General features: G+C 29.8%; 1 protein-coding gene across 3 annotated transcripts in view; it reads left to right on the top strand.

Moving 5' to 3' along the window:
• Positions 1 to 22,618, top strand: part of LOC129913011 (voltage-dependent calcium channel subunit alpha-2/delta-3) — a 150,979-nt gene that overhangs the window by 41,259 nt on the left and 87,102 nt on the right. For all 3 annotated transcript variants that reach the window (XM_055991330.1, XM_055991329.1, XM_055991328.1), the window contains exon 3: positions 20,325 to 20,406. In XM_055991330.1, the coding sequence (XP_055847305.1) occupies positions 20,325 to 20,406 (82 nt within the window). The remainder of the gene's footprint in view (positions 1 to 20,324; positions 20,407 to 22,618) is intronic.

Genomic DNA, 22,618 nt, shown 5'->3' with positions numbered 1-22,618 from the left:
AAGTTAGCGGACAAAATCTGAAATGATTGAAATTAATGAGTTTAGTTGACCTCCAAATTTGTAGCTTTTTAAATGCTTTTCAATTACATTAACTTGGTTTTTGTAGCTTGAACAGTTTTTTTGTTATTCAAAATTCCGCTAAAATAAGACTAGCGGACGAAAGTAAGAAAAATAATATTTTTTTGATGCTCAAATTTGTAGCTAATTAAATGCTAATTTGTTGCGCAAAAATTAATTTTGTAGCTTCACCCAGTCATTTTTTATTGCAACTTAAAGTTTCAGAAGTGGAGACTTTTTTTTAGTGGAGACTTTTTTCAGTGGAGACTTTTTTTTAAAAATTCACTTTTTTAAGTTTTTTTCAACCTTTCAAAATCCAAAAAAAAAATGCGAAATTCAAAATTTTTTTTTTGCACAAATTTGAAGTAACCTAGACTAAGACGAAATCCAAAAACCTCGATTTTGTAGCTCGTTTAGTTTTTTTTTGTTATTCAATATTCCGCTAAAATAAGACTCAATTTCATATGTAATGGTCAAAATTTTCAAAAAAGTTGAATTTTTTAATTTTTTTCTTTTCTAGAAAAAATAGTAGCTTTGCTTACCTATTATTTTAGCTGCTGAGATTTTGGATAACTGTATTCCTCTTAGAAGTAATTTTTTAACAGTGATTTTTATCACTCCATTTATACTGCTGCGATGCGATGTTTACTTCTATAATTTTTTTCTACAGCGATTTTTTCTGTTTTTAAATTTTATAAATGATAGTTTTCATCACTATGATTTTCGCAAAGCGAATTTTGAAACAGTTATTTTGATTTACTATCATTCTTATCACTCTGACTATTAATGAAGTAATTTTCTTCGCTGGGAATTTTATCGGTGTGATTTTTGTCACTGTTATTTTATCACTGAAATGTTTGTTACTGTAATTTGTTTAATCTGTGATTTTTTACTCTTATTTTTGTAATTTTGTCGAAAATCAAAATAGTGACTATGTTAAAAATAATCATTTTTTTTTGTTACGTATACGCCATGGTGACTCCTGAATGCATTAAAACAATTTCATATGGTTGACTTTTTCTTGAGGATATGGAGTCGTCTTTCTACTAAATAAATGCTAATGTTTTAGGATTTTCTATCGAAAGTTCCCCCTGTTAGTTATCGAAAGCTAGAAAGTGTTATCGATTTTTAAAATGATTGATGTTATATTCTAGAATATTTTCTTCATCGATCGTTAGCTTTATAAAATATGAATAAAGAAAGTTGCTGTATAGACAAAAAACAGAATTAAATTATCGAAACTTAATTTATCATTTCGATAATTTCGATAACTTTTCATCTGACAAATTTTTCGAAAAGTGTTTTTTTTTTTTATGTTTTCTAGCAAGAATCAGAATCCACTTTTCCTTCGATCAAAATGTAAACAATTTTAAAACAATTTAAATATTTTTGAACTTTGTTTTCAAAATTTTGAAGATTTAAAGCCAAATATTATTATCAATCAGTTTCTAACGTAGAAACTGCAAACAAAATAGTTTTATCGAGTGTAAGACACACTATACCTTCGATACCTTATATAGTTGTTTTTGATTTTTAAACAATTTGGATATTCTTGAAATTATTTTTCAAAATCTTGAAGATGTTATCAAGATGAAAACAAGAAAAAAATTAACAGACAAAACTGTTCAAAAAATAAACTATCGAACAAAAATGTGCATGTTTGGCATTTTCGATTGATAAAATTTTTAAAATTCGAAAAATTCGATACTGTCATTATTGATAGAAATCAATTGATATTACCGCAGAAATGAGTTAAAAATTTATACAAATTTTTAATATCGATTTTTAATATACCTCGTTTAGATTCTATATTGAATTAAAACTCATATAAGTTCCAATTACAACTGATATATATTTTCCAAAACAAAATTCTAGACTTTGCGAGATATACGAGTACATCCTTGAGGCAAATTTTTAGTTTTTTTTTTGTTTTCATTTTGTTTCTCTTTCATCTGTTATTGCCGCATTCAAAATTGTCTTGTAGCCGATAACAATTTTTTTCAATTTTGTTAACAAAAAAAAAAAAAAAAAAAAATAGAACATCAGAATTCTACACAGGAACAGGATATAAAGAACAAAGTAAAAGAGAACGATTGGGTTTGTAGTGTTAGTAGTATAGAGTAGTTGTAGGGGCTTTTTTTTGGTTTTGTCAGATATAGAAACAGCTGAAACGTAAAGAGGAAGGATATGCACAAACAAAAACCGCTCCAAGGATTGGGTTACCCTATTAATGAAAAAATAAAAAAGCAAAGAGTAGATACAGTTAAAAAACAAAACAAAAAAAAAAAAACTATAGTAAAAATGAGACAAGCTGATCGGCCGTGTTAAGCGAAATACTATTGTGAATTTGAGTTTGGTTGTGAATGTTCACTGAATTTTTGTTTCCTTTTTTTGTTATTTGCAATATTCCACTTTACTGTGCCTTATTGCAACGACCAGCATACATGTGTATCTCTCTATCTTCTGTTACTCTGATTATTTCAGGACGTGGAGGACGGGGGAGGAAACAGGAACAGTTACTTCAATTTTATATTATTCGAAATGGTTTAAGTTGTATTTTTTGTGTGCTTTTGTAGATTTTTTGGGGAACAAAAATGAACTTTTTTAGCACTCAGTGCCAGGAGGAAGACTAGATTTGTTGTTTTTGTTGTCATTGGTTTTGTAAGGACGATTGGTGTGTGGAGGCTGCTTTGTAACTAGAACATGACAATGGTAGTTAGTACTTTTTTATAAAATTCTTTTTTTTTTTTTGTGGTTCTATCTGTAGGGATTCAGTATGTTTGTAAGGGTGTTTGTGTGTTAGTGGAGGTTAATTTTTAGGATAGGTCGTTGTGCCGGAAAATGATTTTTGAGTGTGTTGCATCAAATAATGTATGTTTTTTTTTTGTTGAACAAAAAAAGTATACACAAAGTAGGTTAATGGAGAATTAAATTTGTTTAGGGGAAAAATCGTTTTTTTTTGTTACGTATACGCCGTAGTGACTTTTTAAAATTTTAAAAAAGGGGTTACTTTGGAATGATATACCTATAGTCGTGAGTATGAAGTAGTCTCGTCGGTTTTTTTGGATTTTCTTTTTTTTTGTTGTCAGTGAAAGGGTTTAAACGATTTAATCTCTGACTTTTGCTTTTGTTTACTCAAAGAAAAAAACAAAAAAGAATTTAAAATATTAAAACTAATATAGCATAGCTGCTATATGTCTAATATTTAACTATTAAATCGTGCAAAGAAGACACACATTTACAAAAATTTGTTAATTACACTTTAGAAAGAGAATAAAAGAATAGGGAATAATACTTAACTAAAATGGTGTTACGGTTATTTAACACGATTTTTTTACCTTTATTCGGGAAACCTTTTTAATCGATGCTTAATAATTGAAAATAACTTTCCGCATGAAAGCAAATTTGATCAAACACAGTCTATCGGCGCAAAAATTGAATTAAAGTTGACTTGACTGATATTTACTATTTTGTTGGCTTTTTCTGATTTTTTTTTAAATTATTTAAAGTTATATCAATTTATTTAAATAAAATGGTTTATGCGACTTCAAACCGTAAAATACATTTGAATAATTGTTTAATTTAGGGTTTTCCCAAAAAAAAAATTAAAAAAAAACTGGTTATTTTTTAACCTTTCTCAGTTTATGCCAATTTTTATCTGATAATTATATTAACTAGTTGAAGTATTTAATAGTTCCAAAAACAAAAGTTTTTAAAATATTGCTCGAAAGAAATTGTTTAAATGACAAACTAATTAATACCTAAGTTGATACTTCCCATATGAAGGCTTAAAAATGTATATCGACAATCAAAGAAAGTTGCTATGGTTAATAAAAAGAAACTATTGGATTCATGGAGATGATTTTGACCAAAAAACCAGATATTTAAGAACAAAATTGAAAAAAAAAAAAAACTAAAAACGGTTATAAAATACCCACTTTTTTTTAACTTTTTATGAAAAAGCTAAACTTTAAACATGTTTTTGGCTTCGTTTCAATGTTGATAAAAAAAAAAAACTTAAAAAAAGCCAACAAATAATATTGTTTATCCATATGGTTAAATACTTTTAAATGTATTAGCATGATTAAAACCAAAAAAACAGATCTTTCGGGGTGAAAACTGAAAAAGGTTAAAAAATAACCACGTTTAAAAATATTTATAAAATTCACTTTGTTTTTATCATTATATATATATATATATAGTTTTACGTTAAAATAAGATAATATCAGTTCAAAACCAATATCAATTCAAAAAAAAACTTCAGAAAAAGCCAACAAACAATTGTATTTGTACATATGTAAAAAAATCTAGTTAATTATTTTAAAGCATTCGTATTCACACGATTAACGCCAAAAAAACAGATATTCAGTGAATAAGGTTAAAAAATAACCTTTTTTAACTTTTTTACGGAAATACCTAAAAGAACCATTTAAAAAAAAAATCTTAAAGAAATATCTAAATTTAAACATACTTTTCTGTTTATAATTAAATAAATCATTTTGTTTTTTATAAATCAAAATTCAGCTGAAACTTACTTTTAAATAATAAAAAAAAAACTTCAGAAAAAAAAACAAAAAACTCATCGAGAATACTCTTTCCCATATGAGTCCTGCTTTCTTCTTCCTTGAAAAAGGATAAACGCCTGCCTAAAACTTCTAAAAAATTTTGTTTTCCTCGATTAATTATGGAAGCTTTTATATTATAAATTATCGTGAATATTTTGTAGGAAGTTCATATTATGCTAAAAAGTAAAAAAATAACTCAAAAAGTTTTTTTTTTTTTAAATGTAGGCATTTCTTTTTTTGTCTCAAAGTAAAAGCCTATCCAAGTCTTAGTCAAAAAGTAATTTTTCACTCATTATTCTTTGCATCAATCACTTCCGTCTTTATAAGTAAGTAAAGTACATTTAATCTTAAGGACAATTTTTCACTTAAATAAAAAACAAAAGTAATAATCCAAAGTTAGCAAAAAAACCTCGTATTCTTAAAACAAAAAAAAATAACTCAACTTTCTGAATAATAAAAAAAAAAAAAAAAAAAACAATTTCAACCACCCCCACCTTAATTCTCAACTCTCTACTTAAGGCAATTCTAAATGATTTCCTGGAAAAGCAAGTTATCCAGGAGTAAAAGCCACTCTGGTCGTTTTTACACACAAATCCCGCAAACATTCTAAATATTTTTTCCTTGAATAAAAAAAAAAAAAAAACACACAAAAAAATAATAAACCTCAAAAAAAAAAAAATCCTCCCAAAAACCAACAACTCTGATCTCGGGAATGGAGAAGAGAAATGAATTTCTTCAAATTTTCTTCATGCCTGACCCTGGGCTGCTTGGGATATATAGAAAATGTGCATTCAACTTAAGCATCGTCAGAACTCAGAAGGCCATCATTCTAAGACCAGAAGTTGCAACTATAGGTTTTTTTTTTTTTGTTATTTTCTTTCCTTTAAATAGGTTTGTACATAAAAATATATAAAATTTTATTCGTCCTTTTTGGCACACAAACAGAGTATAGTTGGTTTTCTTTTCGGTTTGTTTTTGTTTTATTTGCAATTTTCAGCCCCAAAATGTTGTTGGTTTATCGCCCATATTTTCCTGTTTCTCATTTTCTCTCTCTGCTCTCTCCATCATAGCTCTCTCTTTTGTATGGCATGATGTCTTTAAAGCTCCTTTAATTCTCAATTTACAATAAAAAAAATATATGGACACCTTTTTTAATGTGTGTATGTGTTGGTTTGTTGTATGAAAACTTTATCCTTGAAGTTTTGTACGTGTACGACGCGTACCAACGACATATTTTCCATACTCTTGCTTCTGTAGAAGAATTTTCTGTACCACACATTATTGTACCGTAAGTTTAGTGAACGGACATCAAACTACAGAGGAATCCAAAAACAACACAGAAACAAAAACAACAACACAAAAAAAAAAATGAACAGAAAAGAGTTGGTTTTTTGTACTGTTTGTTTTGCTTTTCGTCCTTTTTCGTCCTTTTTGAAATGGAACAAGAGGAAGGACACAGACGTAGAGAAGAGTTTACTTATTTTGCTTCTATTATTGTTGGGTGTGATGTGTGTTTAATAACGGTCCGTTCACTATCGCACTTTCATAAGCTTTTTTTCCGAAGAGAAATTAAAGGTATAGAGAACGAGAGAGAGAGAGAGAACAAAGAGAATGAGAGAGAGGGAGAGAGAATGATGGAAAATGTTATGTAATATGCACACAGCATACTTGTACACTCTACTACAAAAATGGCATACTAACCGTACGACTATGGCTATACGATACGAAGATGGCCATAAACCCCCTTTTACCCTAACCTCTATAAAACACATGAGTGAGGAGGGTAATTTTGAGGAGGTTTGAAAGTAAAACAAAAAATGAAAAAAAAAAAATATTTAAAGTGAAGCTTGGGAGTGCAGAGACATAAAGTACCAACACTTGGAAAAGAACAAAACATCCGCATTTACAAGTACTTGAACAAATTGAAAAATGGCGCGCGATGATTTTCGTTTTTGTTTTATTTTTGGTTGATTTTTTTTTTGTTGCTTTTTCTTCTTTTTCTTCGTTCATTGTGCAGAGCTTTTCGGATTGAAATTATAGTGAAGAGTGTTGCCAATGGGTGAAAAAAAATCATACAATATTAATTTTTGGGGTTAAATAGAAGAAGAGAGAGGGGAGGGGGAGGTAAGGCAGCATTTGGAATTGAGGATAAAATCAATTAATGAGTTGTATTGGAATATTCCACGAGCTTGAGCAAGGATTTGAAAGTAAAATTTTATGTCTAAAAATTAGTAGAGTAGATTTGTCGATATTTACCGTAGGATATCGAAGTATCTCACAGGTGTTCAGAGCTTATAAAAATTCTTGGTGAAAGATATAGCGCAAAATCTCTTAAGTTCAGCCTTATGATTCGGTTTAGAACAAGGTTTTCGGCAACCCTTTTTTTTTTTTTTTTTTTTTTTTTTTTGATATTTATTCATCGATTTAACTAACATTTACAAAGATTACAATATTACACTTGAACAAGTTAAATTCCGCGCTAGATCTTCTTATTCCCACTTGACCTACTGTTCACCGACCTCGAGGAGACTTTTAACAATGTTAACAGTCAATTTGTTTGATTTTCATTGCCGAGGAAGGGTATCTCTGATAAGCGCATTATCATAATTTATTATAAGAGTAACATAGGGAAGGTCCAAGTGCCACGAGAAGGATTTATCAAACGAATTTGGAGTCAGACAGGGCTGCATATTGTCACCAATTTTGTATTTATTGGTTATAAGCGATGTACTGCTCATAACCTTGCCAAGAAACTGAGAAGCTCGAGGGACTTTGACAAAGATATCTACCAAATGACATCAAGTTGAAGAGAAAATCAGAAACCGTGGAGCTGAGTAAAAAATCTCAAATTTAATTTTTGTTCCTTTGAAGACTCAATTAGTTCTACCATTCTACTAACTTTCAAGGTTTTGCGCCAAGAAAAATTGCTCCATAATGTTTCAACAAATTTAACAGAAATGGGCGCTTACATGCCTCCTGAATAGAAAATCTCAATTTTTGTTTCCTTTTCATTTTTTTCCCCAGTATGTTGTGCAGTGTGTCTCAGGTCAAAAATTCATCACCTATCATTGTCACTCATCGTTTTGATTACAATTCAGCAACTTATCAAAAATATTGAAACATTTTTACTTTAAGATTTAAGGAATAATTATTTGAGTTTAGATTGAATTTCTGGTAATATGGGTCTTAAATTAAAAATTCATCACTTTTCATTATCACTTATCGTTTTTATTAGAATTCAGCAACTTATCAAAAATATTGAAACATTTTTACTGCACCAACAAAAGATTTAAGGATTAATTATTGGAGTTTAGATTGAATTTCTGGTAATATAGGTCTTAAATTAAAAATTCATTACTTTTCATTATCACTTATCGTTTTTATTAGAATTCAGCAACTTATCAAAAATATTGAAACATTTTTACTGCACCAACAAAAGATTTAAGGAATAATTATTTGAGTTTAGATTGAATTTCTGGTAATATAGGTCTTAAATTAAAAATTCATTACTTTTCATTATCACTTATCGTTTTTATTAGAATTCAGCAACTTATCAAAATTATTAAAACATTTTTGCTGCACCAACAAAAGATTTAAGGAATATTTATTTGAGTTTAGATTGAATTTCTAGTGATATAGGTCTTAAATCAAAAATTAATCACTTTTCATTATCACTTATCGTTTTTAATTAGAATTCAGCAACTTATCAAATATATTGAAACATTTTTGCTGTACAAACATAAAATTTAAAAGACGCCTTAATCTAAGTTTCGATTGAATTCCTTGTGCAATCGATCTTAGTTCAAAAATTCAATACTTATCATTATCACTTATTTATCATTCTTATTAGAATTCAGCAACTTATCAGAAAAATTTGCTGCACCAACAAAGAATTCAAAAGACTTTAATTTGAGTTTTGATTGAATTGCTGGTGAAATAGGTCAAATGTAAAAAATTCATCACTTTTTCATTATCACTTATCGCTTATCATTTCATATCAATTTCCTTATGCTTCTTTTTAGTGAAAATAATAAGCTTTTCTACAGCAAAAAAGGAACAATGACTTTTCAAAAATGCTTTCACTTAGCAGAAAACTGATAGAACCACTAAATTGCAGAAAGACCTGCGGTTTTAGATGAGAAAAAAAATGAATCTGTAGGTCATAGTGCACTTTTCATTAATTTATCCCACTTCTGAGCATTTGTTGACTAAACCCAAAACTTAAGTTCTCTCCATACAACATTGAGAAAACCCCTTTTGGCTAATCCAATAAACCAATCCCACGACCATGTACTTAGGGTATCAAATATATTGTCTTAAAATTACCCCTCCTTCTCCCCCCTTTTAGTGTCTTTTGTTCTATTCACAAAAGAAACCTTTAAAATGCATCAAAACACAAAGTCGCCATGATAAATTATGCAAAGTCTTGGCTTTTTCTTCTAAAATTAAATTGGCTTTCTCCCCCTTCCCTACTCTCCACTCACTAAAAATTAATCATATTCACTATATCCCCCTTATATTTATCCAAAACCCACATAACATATCCATCAAAATTCCTAAATGATTGACACAACTAATATGCATATATGCAGCCATCAGCCAGGCAAAGGCATCACACACACGGTCAATATCTTAACCTCATTTATGTTTGTCCTTTTTTTTTTTCTTTCCATATTTTTCTAAGTCATATTTTATATTATGATATGATGATACTTTGGAGAGAGAGCAAAAAGAGAGATTCCCTGAAGTATGTCTCAAGAATATAGATGATCCTTATTTGCCTTCATTTGTCCTTGCTTAAGGGTCTGTGTGCACAATCTATAAACGCGAGCTTGAGGGGGAATATGTGGGAAGGGGGGGGATGAGAACAAATTGAGTGTGTACTCATCCTTTTGGCTCAAGTAGGCAACAACCTAAAACCTCCCTTAACCCTCAAAAACCTATGAGTATAGAGAGGGTTGTGTTGTTGTTTGCATTACATAGTGCACTCGGCTGCCTAATGTCATTATAGGGAACTAGACTTAAGGAAAGACTGATTACCTTGGCGCAGGATAAGAGTCGTTCTTATTTTATTTTTTTCTCAAGAGAGGGCCAAGTATATTTTTTCTTCTTTGACAAAGCAAAAAAAAAAAAAGACTTCAAAAAATATATAAGAAAAGTACAAAAAAAAAAAAAATGTTGTCACTAATTGTTAGCCCAAGCTTTAAGTAGGTCACCGTGTATAAGTGGACACATGGCAAAAAGGACCATCACATTGAGTATCCTCTCATCTTGTTGTCGTACAAAAAAAAAAAAGTTGGTACAAAAAAAAGAGGGTTTTTATACTTTGTCTTTCATTGTCCAAACTAAGGTTAAGAGATTTGTTGTTATTTTTTTTTTTTTCTTCTTCTTTATATTTCTTTCTTTTTTCTTTCTCAAGAGCTTTGTGCAGTAAAAAAGTAATCTATCACTATGATGAGAAAAAAGACACGAAACAACAACAACAACAAAAAATTGATTTTCTTCTCTTACGTTCACTCTTGAATGATCATATCTCTTTATAGTTGCTGCTGATGTACATATATTTGTTGTTGTAGTGTGTGCCCTTTGTATATGACTTGACATTTTTTTTGCTTTTTTGTTCGTCCTTTCAATATATTCTCTTATGTTAGTGAGTATCATTGAAATAATATGAAAAAAAAAAATGAACTTTTAAGTCGATTTTGTTGAAGTGGGATTTATTTAAGTCACAAACAGTAACTAATTGAAGCAAAAATCCTTACACAAAAAAAAAATTAAAAAAAGGTTTTGTATAAGACGAGTTGTTTGATTTTATTAAGACATTTTCTGCTGAAGTGATCAAAGATGTTCAATATTTCGGAGTTTTTGAATTTGTATTTATTAAATGCAAAAATATCTGGCCCCAACACATTTCGAGCAAAGTCAAACGGTCAAAATCCTAAAAACAACAATCTCACTATCTCACAGGCATAACGGTTAATGATAAGTGATCAATTTATGACCTTAGATTTTGTGAACCAACAATTTACAATTCTCACTTTCAAAATATTCAATCAAAACTCAAATAAATAAGGGATTTTTTTTTTTGGCGAAAATAACATTTTTCAAAATTTATGATAAGTTGCTGAATTGTAATAAAAGCGATATGTGATAATGATAAGTGATGAATTCTTGACCTAAGACTTTGTGCACCAGCAATTAACAATGCTTATTTTCAAAATATTCTATCAAAACTCAAATACATAATTGTTTTTTTTTTAAGGCAAACAACATTTTTCAAAATGTATGATAAGTTGTTAAATTGTTATAAAAACGATAAGTGATAATGATAAGTGATGAATTTTTGAACTTACACTTTGTACAACAACAATTTACAATCTTTACTTTTAAAATATTCAACCAAAACTCGTTTGTTGATGTAACAACAAATTTTCAATATTTTTGATAAGTTTCTGAATTGTAATAAGAATGATAAGTGATCATGATAAGAGATGAATTTTTGAACTAAGACCGATTGTATAAGCAAATTATATCGAAACTTAGAAAAATGCCTTCTATGTTTGTGCAGCAAAAATGTTTCAATATGTTTGATAAGTTGCTGAATTTTAATAAAAATGATAAGTGATAATGACAAGTGATGAATATTTAATCTAAAACTAATATTTCACCAGGAATTCAATCGAAACTCAAATTATTATCCATTAAATCCCTTGTGGCGAAATTATTTCAATATTTTTGATAAGTTGCTTAATTGTTATAAAAGCGATATGTGATAACGATAAGTGATGAATTCTTGACCTTTGAACCTTGTGTACGAACAATTTACAATCCTCATTTTCGAAATATTCTATCAAAACTCAAATAAATGTGTTTTTTTTACACAAACAACATTTTACAAAATTAATGATAAGTTGCTGAATTATTATAAAAACGATAAGTGATAATGATAGCGCACTTTTAACAACCTAAATGTCTTTTTTAGATCAATAGAATCTGTAGGTATAGGTGTAGTTTTTAAAAGACCTTACAAATAACAACACATTTACATTTACATTAAGTATCTCTTAACCCCTTTTTTGTATACCCCTTTAACCTACTTTTCTCCCTCTCCTAACAAATTTTAATCAAACCAATAATTTCAATACAATTATCTCTCTATCCTCGTTCATTATTCGATTTATTTACTTTTCGATCAAATAGAAACCCTCAATTAGTAACAGTAGATCATTGCCACGATGAAAGCCTCAATTGATAGAAAAAGCAAATAAACAAAAATAAAAACACACACATAAAAACATACAAGAAAGCAAAAAAACAAAAAAAAAAACAAAAAATTGGAAAAAAAAAAAAGAAGTAAATCCAATCAACTTGCACGAATATCCAGTGAATTAATGGTATGAACTGGACTTTTTATCTCCATCTATCTCTTTTACTCTCTTCACAATTCAAATCTACAACCACCACCACCACCACCATGTTCTGGCGGCTATCTCTCTAAAAGTTTTTTATATATACACTTTTTATACAAAAATAGAAGAAACAGAAGCAACACAAAAAAAAAAAACCCTAAATCAATAGAAAGACAGAGCTAAATCGGTCTGATGGCTATCTATAAAGCTAATTCTTTATACTCAAACTATGTGATGGTCTACTGGTCATATATTTAGGAATTGTATATGTATGTAGTTCTTTTTGGTGTTTTGTGAAGCAAGGAATCCTTTTACCACTTATATCGACGAATATACATTTATTCGGATGGAATTTGAAAAAAATTCAATATAAAACATTAGTTGTTTTTCTGGCGAAGAAATTTCTTCAAAAATATAATTATAGTTGAATATTTTTAATTTTATTTTAATTAGTCTCACCACAAGAATAATTGAGGATAGAATATGAAATGTCACACCCGAAACGTTTGTTTTCGTCACGAAACAGTCTTAAAACGAATATTATTGATAGTTTTAACACAGTCTTGTGTTTCATTAATTTAAAATGATTCTCCTTACGAGGAACTGAGAATAGACTATGAAATGTCACACCCGTAACGTTAATTCGCTAATCCAAAACAGTCTAAAAAACCAATATTTTTGATGATTTTTCTTTATGAGGTGTATTGAAAATAGAAGAATATTTCGAAAATCAAGTATTTTAAATGTCACACCCGTAACTGCACTAAACTTCATACTAAAACTGAATCAAATGTGATACATGTCATTGTTATATACATAAATATAGCATCAATAACTAAAACCATAAAAAGTGACCAGATGAAGGGGAATCCTAAGTTGTCTTGAAACAACAACGAAAAAAAAACACACTTGAAGAAGGAGCCGATTACTTACAAAACTGAAAATTGTTACCTCAACAAAATTTGTATAAATAAAAAACCATGAAGAATAGTTAAAGTGTAGCTGGATACCAAAGGGTTGCCAACAGTCATACAAAAAAGTTGAAAACTAAAACAAAAATTTAAAAAAAAGTTGATATGGGAGAAGACAGACATTTTGTACAACAATAATTTTTATTTATTTATTAAAATTCAAATTAATTTTATTAATCCTTTAAAGAAAAAAAATCGACTAAAGTACCAGAAGTCATAAATTTTGAAAATATTAAAATCGACTATTGGTAACTCTATCTTTTCAGCTAATTTTGTTCATTGTTGTATATATATAAAATATAATATGTTGGGAAATAAACTTCAAAATTCTTCTTAAAGAAGATAGATTTCTAAGAATTGTGACAACAAAATTTGATAAACCTTCAGTCAACCGTGATTTTACCTTTTTTTCCAATAAAAAAAAAAAAAAGAAACCCAGAAAATCTTCCATTGCACTTTTTCTTTAAAAACCTGTCCATAAGTTGAATGAGTTATAGCTAGTTGTGGTTTAGTTAAAGAAGACAGATTTGGTCTCCTTAGACACAACGGCACAGAGAAAAACTTAAAGAAAGCCAAAACGAAGGACGAACTTCTTCATTTTCTTCCGTGTGTTTATGTGTTTGTATATGTTCACAAAATATCTCAGTCGAGTGGGAGTATAAATGCCATGCAGAGGCAGCAAAAGAGTTTTTTCCAAATATAAATTACACATTTCAGCAAAGCAAACTTCTCTGCTCTTATCACACAGAGAAAATCGCATATCTTTCTTGAATTTTTTTTTTTGTCGAATGTCCTTTCTTCAGAGTAACATCCACCACCTACAACATTCTTCTACTCCCAATCCTCTTTTACCATTTTCATTCATATGAATGCATTTTTCTATCTGAAATGTAATATTTCAACTAATATCCTTTTGGGTTTTGGTTTTCGTCTATTTTCAAATCTACGAAACTGTTAATATGTGTGTAGATATATGTTTGCTAAGGATTTTTCGTCCTTTTTCAAAAAAAAAAAAAAAAAAAAAAAAAAACAGAAAATACTCTTTTTTTTTTGGGTTTTCCGTTTTAAGATGTAGAAAAGTTCGCCTCCTATCGTCTTATCCTTTTGGCCACCCGCTACACGGTACCAAGGATTGCATTACAGTTTTCTTTTCAAAACACAAGGATCTCTTGGATGGTGGATGGTGAAGCAAAAGATGGAAACAAGGAGACCAAAGAGGGTAGAACTGGCTACTCTAAGAAATAACTGAAGAAAAAGGATATTTTATTGGCATTAGCATCAGCAACGACAAAAAAACCATCATCGATCGAGTGTAAAAGAGCATGATTTGCAATGTTTCGCGTTGCATTTTCGCAGTAATCCTTAAGATGTTATCCTTTTCATTCTCTCTCTATCTTTGTCTATTTTGCGTAAAAATGTATGTATATATTTGATAAAAGGATATTTTGTTAACACACACATTCGCATGCACATCAAACTGCAATATCCTTGTTTTTAGCAAAATAACGTTACAAAAAAAAATATCTATGCAGAACCAAAATTGGCAATTTTAATGCAATTTTCATCTTCTTAGAGACTTCTGATACTTAGTTTGTTTATTTTTTTTTTTTTCGGTCTGGGTACTTTCTACTCGGTGTTATTTGAAGGAGTAAACCATTCAAAATCGACATAAAAAAAAGGATATTAATATACAAAGGGAAATGAAAATCGTTCTTTTGATGCGATGTTGTTTTTTTTGTTTTCTTTGTTTTTGTTGTAAAATTTTACTTTTTGTAAAGTGGTAGTTGGTATATATTTTTAACACTTTTATTATTGGAAAAAACGAAAGACTGGAGTGTGTGAGAAAGTAAAGAGGTTTAAGGTTGTTATAAGGATTAGCCCAAGGAGTAGAATAGAACTGAAAGAAGCTTGAGAGTCATGGTGTAACATTTACAGCAATGATTTTTCCAAAAATCTTGAATAAAGTCTGATTAAACCGTTGAGAGAGGTGGATTTATAGAGGGAAAGAGTTTTAAAGGTGATGATTGAGCTGTGATATTATGTGAATTGTAAGAATCAAAAGAAAACATCACTATTTTAAGTAAGAAGCTCATAAAACGGAGACTGATCAATACAATAGTTTCTATCGTTACCGAATTAAATATGAATTCGTCATACTTGATTTAGTTTAAATATGAAATTTAGTTCTGTTACGGGTGTGACATTAAAAAGTCTAGTTTTTTGAAATGCTCTTTTTTCTTCAGTACACAAAATTGAAAAAAAAAAACTATCAAGAGTATTAGACTAAAAATTGTTACGGATCGACAAATAAACGTTACAGGTGTGACATTTGTTATTCTAATCGCAGTTTCATGTTAAATAAATATTTTAAATGAATGAAACACCAAACTGTTAAAAAACTGTTACAATTTGAAAAATAAACGTAACGGGTGTGACATTTGATATTCATTCCTTAGTTTCTTGTATGAAAAAATATTTTAAATTAATGAAGCACAAAACTATGAAAAAACTTGCACAAATATTAATTTTAAAATTGTTACAGATTGAAAAATAAACGTTACGGGTGTGACAGTTGATATTCTATCTTCAGTTTCTCGTATGAAGAAGAGTTTAAATTAATAAAACACAAAACTGTCAAAAAAAAAATATAGAAATAATCGCGTATAAACTGTTGCCAATGGAAAAATAAACGTTTCGGGTGTGACATTTAATATCCTCATTTTCTTGTATGCAGAAACATTTTAAATTAATGATACACAAAACTATGAACAAACTAACACAAGTAATCGTTTTCAACAAATAAACGTTACGTTTGTGACATTTAATTTTCTATCCTCAGTTTCTCGTATGAAGAACCATTTTTATTTAGAGTTATTAATAAAGAAACCTGTTTTTTTTTTTTTTTTAATTTATTCATCCTTCGAAATGCTCTTCAAACTCCTTGCTTCAACTTTTTATCCATTTTCACCAAACTTAAATTCCTTTTATAGAAATTTTCTAACAGCACATATGTCTGCTCACCTGTCGTTTTTATTTCACACTCTCTTGCTAATGTACAAAGTGCATGCATGTACGATGAAGCAATTTTCATCTTTTTCATTGGACAAAGTGTCAAATTCTTTCTATATGTACGTTAGAGAGTGTACAAAATTTTATATTAAAAAAAAAAAGTTGTCTTTTTTTCCGTTGTTGTTATTGTACTTCATTTAGCTTCAACTTTACCGTGGTGTTTCAACCACTTCCGGCGCGACATATACAGAACAGATACTACAAACATACAAAAAATGTGTCAGATACAAAAAAAGAAACAGGACGATGAACAAAAAAAAAAAAAAAAATAGTAAAAACAAATGCACATCCCCAAGGAGTTGGAACTCCAAACGTGTGTCTTTTCTACCCAGAACAGGTCAACCTATCACACTCCCAAAGAGTTAGCGAACGAACGAACAAAAATATTCAAAAAAGAATGAGAACAAAAAATATATATTTAAAAAAAAAGAAGAAATGAATTTCATTTGCGCGCTTTGTATATATTTTTATGAGCAATGCAACGGATGTCCTTGCTACCACTTCTTCTCTGATAAAATATTACAAGGACCAGCAGCAGTAGAAGCTTTTTATTTTATTTTCAGTTTTATTTTTTTTTTTTTTTTTTGTAATAATTTTGTTCTATAAATTATTTTTGTTTGTTTTTTCTGTGTTTTGTTCATGAAACTATACACAAAAAGAAGAAAAAAAAAAAACCTAAAACAAATGCTACACAATGCACTTTGTAGTGCTTAAACAAAATTATAAATTAGGTAACTCAGTTTGTATTAAAAAAAATAAAATAAAAAAAAACAAACATGGTCTTAACCCCCCCGACAAGTTGTTGGTTGCTATACAAAAAAAATACAAGAGATTTATAGTTCTGCCGCTTAATCTTGAAGTTGGAAAAGGCTTTATTTTTTTTTTTTGTAAGAGAGAATTTTAATGAAAAATATTTTAATATATTTTTTTTTTGTTCTTATTTCAGAGAAACTGTCGAAAAAATAAGTTAAATAAAATAAACATTTAAACAAAGAAAAAAATTCAAGATTAATTGGCCTGAGGTATAGTTAGATGGTTAGTTTTTTTGACTTTATTGTAATTCATTTAATGGATTTAAATGGCCTTGTATGATCATCAAGTAATCTAAAAACAAACACAAAGAGTACAAATTATTTATATAGTACATTATAAGAAGTAAATCTAGCTTTAAGTCTTGCTTAAATTGTTTAAAATGACTAAATTAACAAGTCTTATTGATTTGTAGGGATTTTAAACAAAATATTTTTACTTTTTAGTGCACATTGAGTTGAGTAGTGTTCTTGTACTGAATATACCTATCAAGAGTACACAGCAATATTATGTTCCAAATGAAATCTACATCCAAAAATTTTAATAATAGAAAGTTATTTGCTAAATACAAACCATATGAACTAAAAATAAGCTAATTTCCATTTTTTAACAGTACAATAATACAGTAAAGTATTATGTTCTCAGTACACTTTGATTGCAATTTTGCAAATATCTTAAGGTACTCCATATAGAGACTTTATATATTGAGTATAGGCTTTTAAGTTCTGATAACATGCAAATTTGTACTCTACCATTTAACTTGTACTGATTGAATTTTGGTGGTTACTGCAACCCAATACAGTATAAAATTAAAGTAGAAATATGTTTATTTCAACAGGTTATGTAATTAATACTACTTGTTTAGTCAAGACAATTTGTACTGAATGCAATATATTCCTTATTAAGTACTATATATAATTTTTAAAAAAGCAAGAATGTACAGAATAGTCTTGTGACTGAATATTCATCAGTTGGGTTCAAATAAAATGATCATTTAAAGTACTGTATCAAAGTAGAGAGGAAATCAGAAAACTTGCGTTTTGACTTAAAAGTACATATGTAGCAAATAAGAAACTAATAAAAAAGTACAATTATGCTTTCGTTACACCGGTTATATAAATTTGATCGAGGAATAAAACGTCTATTAGGCGAAGACTCAGACAAGTTAAATGTGTCAAGTAATTCAAGTACTCTCTGTCCGTTGATTTGCTGAATTGGTTCGTTAATTTACCAAGCCTGCCTGTTGTTTTCTGAAATCCTGATCTATCGTTTGATTTGCACCGCTAGCTTTTTCATTTATTGGATCCGTCCATTCAACTGCCGGTTTTGATGATGATTTGCCAAGTTCGCCTACTTTTTTGCCGAATTTATCCGTTGATTTGCCAGATTCGCATGTTCTTTTGCCAAGTTCGTCTATTGAATCGCTGGATTTTCCTCGTTCGCCTGTTGGGCTATCGAATTCGTTCGTGGATTTGGAGGGTTCACCAATTGATTTGCCGGATTCGCCTCTTGGTTTGTAAGGTTCACGTGCTGAATTGCTGAATTGGTCCGCTGATTTACTAAATTCGCCAGTATGATCTGGATCTGTCAGGAATCGCCACGTGACTTGAAAATTTCTCTTGTTGATTTACCGGGTCCATCTGTTCATTTTACGGTTTTGATAGTTGATTCGCAAAGTTCACGTGCTGAATTGCTGAATTCGTCGGATAATTTTCCGGATTAACCGGTTAACGGTAGTACGTATTGTTTGCCGTATTTTTTTAAACTTATAAGCTTTATTGAATTTATGACGTCTAGCTAATTTTCAAGTATATACACCTTGAAGTCATATTATTGCTTTTCATATTTTAAGACGGACTGTCTGATATTTGACAGAATTGAAATTAAAAAAAAATATATCATTCCCAGTCATAAAGGATTTCAAAAAAAAAAAAAAGAAAAAGAAACGCACATAGTATAACCAAAGCAACGCATATTCTTGAATTGCAATCTGTCATTTTGTGTTGGAGTCTCGAAGCATTCGAGAAAAGGATATAAACCAATTCCTGGTGTGTCCCTCTTTTTCCATTTTATATGTGTATATTTTTTTTTGTTATTTCTTTTTTAATTCAAAATGGAGATTGTTGCTTGAATATGAAAATTGTTTTTCACCATAAAGATCCACATCATATACACACATTCTCATAGATATTATATTATATTGCAAGGACTTTGTGTTTGCCTTATGCACATACTCATATATCCTAAAATGCATATCCGGAGAGAGATACTCGCACAGCACAGCGAGTATAGAATATTACTCGTCCTTTCTATAGTTTTGGTCCTGGCATTTTGCTATTATTATTGTTGTTGTTTGGGGAGGGGAGGGGGTGACTCCCTCCTCTAACCAAAACCACGAATGCAAACGAAGATTTATGGTGAAATATTTTGCAAAGTACAATTTTGATGCTGTTTAGTGAGTTGTGTGTGATGTTTCGGGGCTTTTGTTATGCCATTCTCTTCCCTTGTTGTTGTCCTCGTCCTCGTCGTCGTCATCGTCCTTTTCTTCTCCATTCATTGCTATGCTAGCGCCACCACCATCAACCACCTACTGACATAGTGTATCTCTGTTATATACCTGCACCGTACATATTATTAAATTATTTTCTCTCCCTTCTATATCCTTGAATGGATGTGATGCCGATGCGCCGCGATGTGTGTTGTGTTGCTGTTGCATGAAAATGTTTTTTTTTTGCTGTAACTAGACTATAAACTAACATACACACAACACATGTGATGGGGTGGTAAATTGTGTGTAAAACGCATGAACAGCTCCCTGAGTGTGATAGAAATATTTTCAACTCTCCACATGCATCCTGGCGGGTGTAAAGCAGCAGGAGCACTATGTTCCTACCACAAAATACAACAACAACAACATAACAAAAATATATATTGAAGATGAAAAAATAAAGAGGAGGGGGGAGATGAAAATTTTTAAACTTTTTGCACAAATTTTAGTTTCTGAACATCCTCAACCGGGCGCCACTTAACAGCAATGCACAAAACACTGCATGTTTGTGTGTGTTTGTAGAAAGATGTATATTCTGGAAAACTTAGGTTTTTGAGTTAAAAATTTTTCACTTAGCCAGAGAAACTATAAGGAGATACGAGTAGATACTTGGTTTTTAGATTGTATGAAAGAAAAAGAGGAAGATGAATGGAATTTAAAAATTTTTCTATAAAAGTATTTTGTGAAACACTGAAGCAAAGTGTGGTTGATGTTCTGAATTTTACAGCTTCTTTTTTTTTAGATATTCATAAACACAACACAGAAAGGATGCACATGCAGATAGAAAAAGTTTGTCTTTACATTTTATCGAAAGAATTTTTTAAAAAAATTCGAACTATTGTCAACAGCTATTTAAGTAACAACTTTTTTTTTTTCTTTCTTATTTTCTTTGCAGAGTTCGAAATTGGGCGCTAAAATTTGGCGTGGATTTGTGGGAGTTCGGCAGGCAGTTTACGAAAATGAACGATATTAAAAGTGTAAGTGAAAATGTCAATTTATTTTAAAATTTAATAATTTTAGTATGAAAGTCCTGTGGTACCACGTGGCGCAATAGTTAGTACGATGTGGAATATGACGTCAGAGGTTTCGGTTCGAATCCCAGCCTCTACCATCAAATTTAATTTTTTTCAATCTGAGGAACTTGTTGGTTGAGGCCAAGATCCATTTTCGACTGTGAGAGGAACCTATTTAAAAGTTTTTTCGTAGTTTGATGAATAATGATGCCTGAGGTCTAGGTTCGAATCTCAGCCTCCGCTACCACTTGGACGAGCTTGTTGGTTGAGGCTGACATCCATCTGAATACCTTATAAATAACCTTTCCTTCCATGTTTCACTCGAAAGGGGAAAAGGAAATTTTTTCAAATGCATTTTTTTTTTTCGGCAAGAGGTAACCCTGGATTTTTTTTAGGAAATCTTAAAAAATTAGCTTTTGAAATTTTTGTATTTAAATCGATAGGTCTGTTGACTGTGAACTCATTTCTTAGTCATTTCTTCAAAGCAAAACTTGATTCGGGGTTTCTCAAAATTTTGGTTTTCGATCGCCTAAAAAATGAAAACAAAATATGTTTGGTGCGCAATATTTCACAAACCAGACCTCGAAAAAACTTAAGGTTTTCGCCTTTAAATAGAGTTTGAATAGATCTTTCTTATGATGTACCATTCGATAAACTTGGAGGAAATTTTTGAAAAACTTAATTTTTTAGGCAAGGGGTTAACCTCGATTTTTTCTCGAAAATCTGAAAAAAATAGATTTGTAATTTTTTGACCTAAATTGATAGAACTGCTCATTGTGAACTCATATCTGTCAACCAAAACTTGTTTCGAGACCATGATCCGAAAATATCTGCTTCCGAATGTAAGAAGGTAAAAAATTTATAATATGTACTTCGATTGCAAATAATTCAGCAACCAAACCTTCCAGAAACTTTTGGTTTTCAGTTATGAATAGAGCTTTAATAGGCATTTATTTATTTAATAGGCTTATATTTTTATAAATTTTTGAAAATGCCTATTTTTTAGGCAAGGGGTGATTTTTTTTTTCGAAAATCTGAAAAAAATAGATTTGTAATTTTTTAACCTAAATCGATTAGCATGTTGGCTATGAACTCATTTCTTAAAACCAAAACTTTTTTCGAGACTTAGGTCCGAAGATATTTGCCTCCAAAGAAAATTGCTGATTAATTAAAAAAAAACTTCAGTTTTTCGCATTTTAATAGAGTTTAAAGAGTCTTAAAAAAATTTTAACTGTTTTCTAATTTTTTGTTTGCTAATTTCTGTAGCTTTTGAGCTACATGACAATTTTTCAATTCACACAACATTAATATATAAATTTCTATATGACGTGGTAATTTGTTTGCTTTTAAGGTTTTTTTTTTAGTTACAAAATAACCCTAATTTTCTATTCATGCTTTTCCCTAATTTAATTATCATGCAATTTACAAAAAAAAAAAAAAACAAATAGTCGAAAAAAAAAACACATTAAACTGCTAAAAGTTGTATTGAACGTGTTGGCAAAAGTTCGTGTTCCAACAACTAAATATTTTATGCTCCCCCTTTTTTTTTTATTATATAGCAAAAAAAGATGTGTCGCCTTACAACACTTTAATGGCTCAAACGAACGTAAAAGTGGCGAAAATTTTCGATAATAAATTAAACTTTTTCTACCCGACCAAAACAACCAGAGAGGGGTGTCGCAGTGTCGCACATTGTTGGATATAAGAGGGTTGGATTTTTGGGGGCTAAATTGAATAGTAATTGAAAACAATGAAACAAGTCACCTCCAACTTCATTTTATACACAAACACTCGTACACACCAACCACCCCTCTTCCATAATGGTGGCGAGGAGGTCTTTTCAAACTTCCAAACTAAAATCAAAAACTTTTTACCTATTCCTCCCCCTTGAAATTTTTTTTGTACAAAAAAAAAAAAAAAACACGAAAATAACAAAATTCGACGTGAATTTTAATTCTGCATTATTGATTTCACCTTCTGTGTTTTCCCATTAGCTGTAAAACTCCCTTTAAATCCCTTTTCATCACCAATTTTTGCCCCCTTTCATTTCCAATTCCCCCCTCAATTTCGATTTCTTTCATCTCAAATTTTACTTCATTTTCTTTTTTGTTAAAATGACATGGCGCGCTTTTTTTTCTGCCAACCACCTCCTGTGCCCCCTTCCTCCCTTAACAAT

This window comes from Episyrphus balteatus, chromosome 3 (assembly GCF_945859705.1).
Source record: "Episyrphus balteatus chromosome 3, idEpiBalt1.1, whole genome shotgun sequence".
Lineage (NCBI taxonomy): Eukaryota > Metazoa > Arthropoda > Insecta > Diptera > Syrphidae > Episyrphus > Episyrphus balteatus.
Note: the sequence above shows the minus strand (reverse complement) of the source record. Positions and strands in the feature narration are given on the sequence as shown.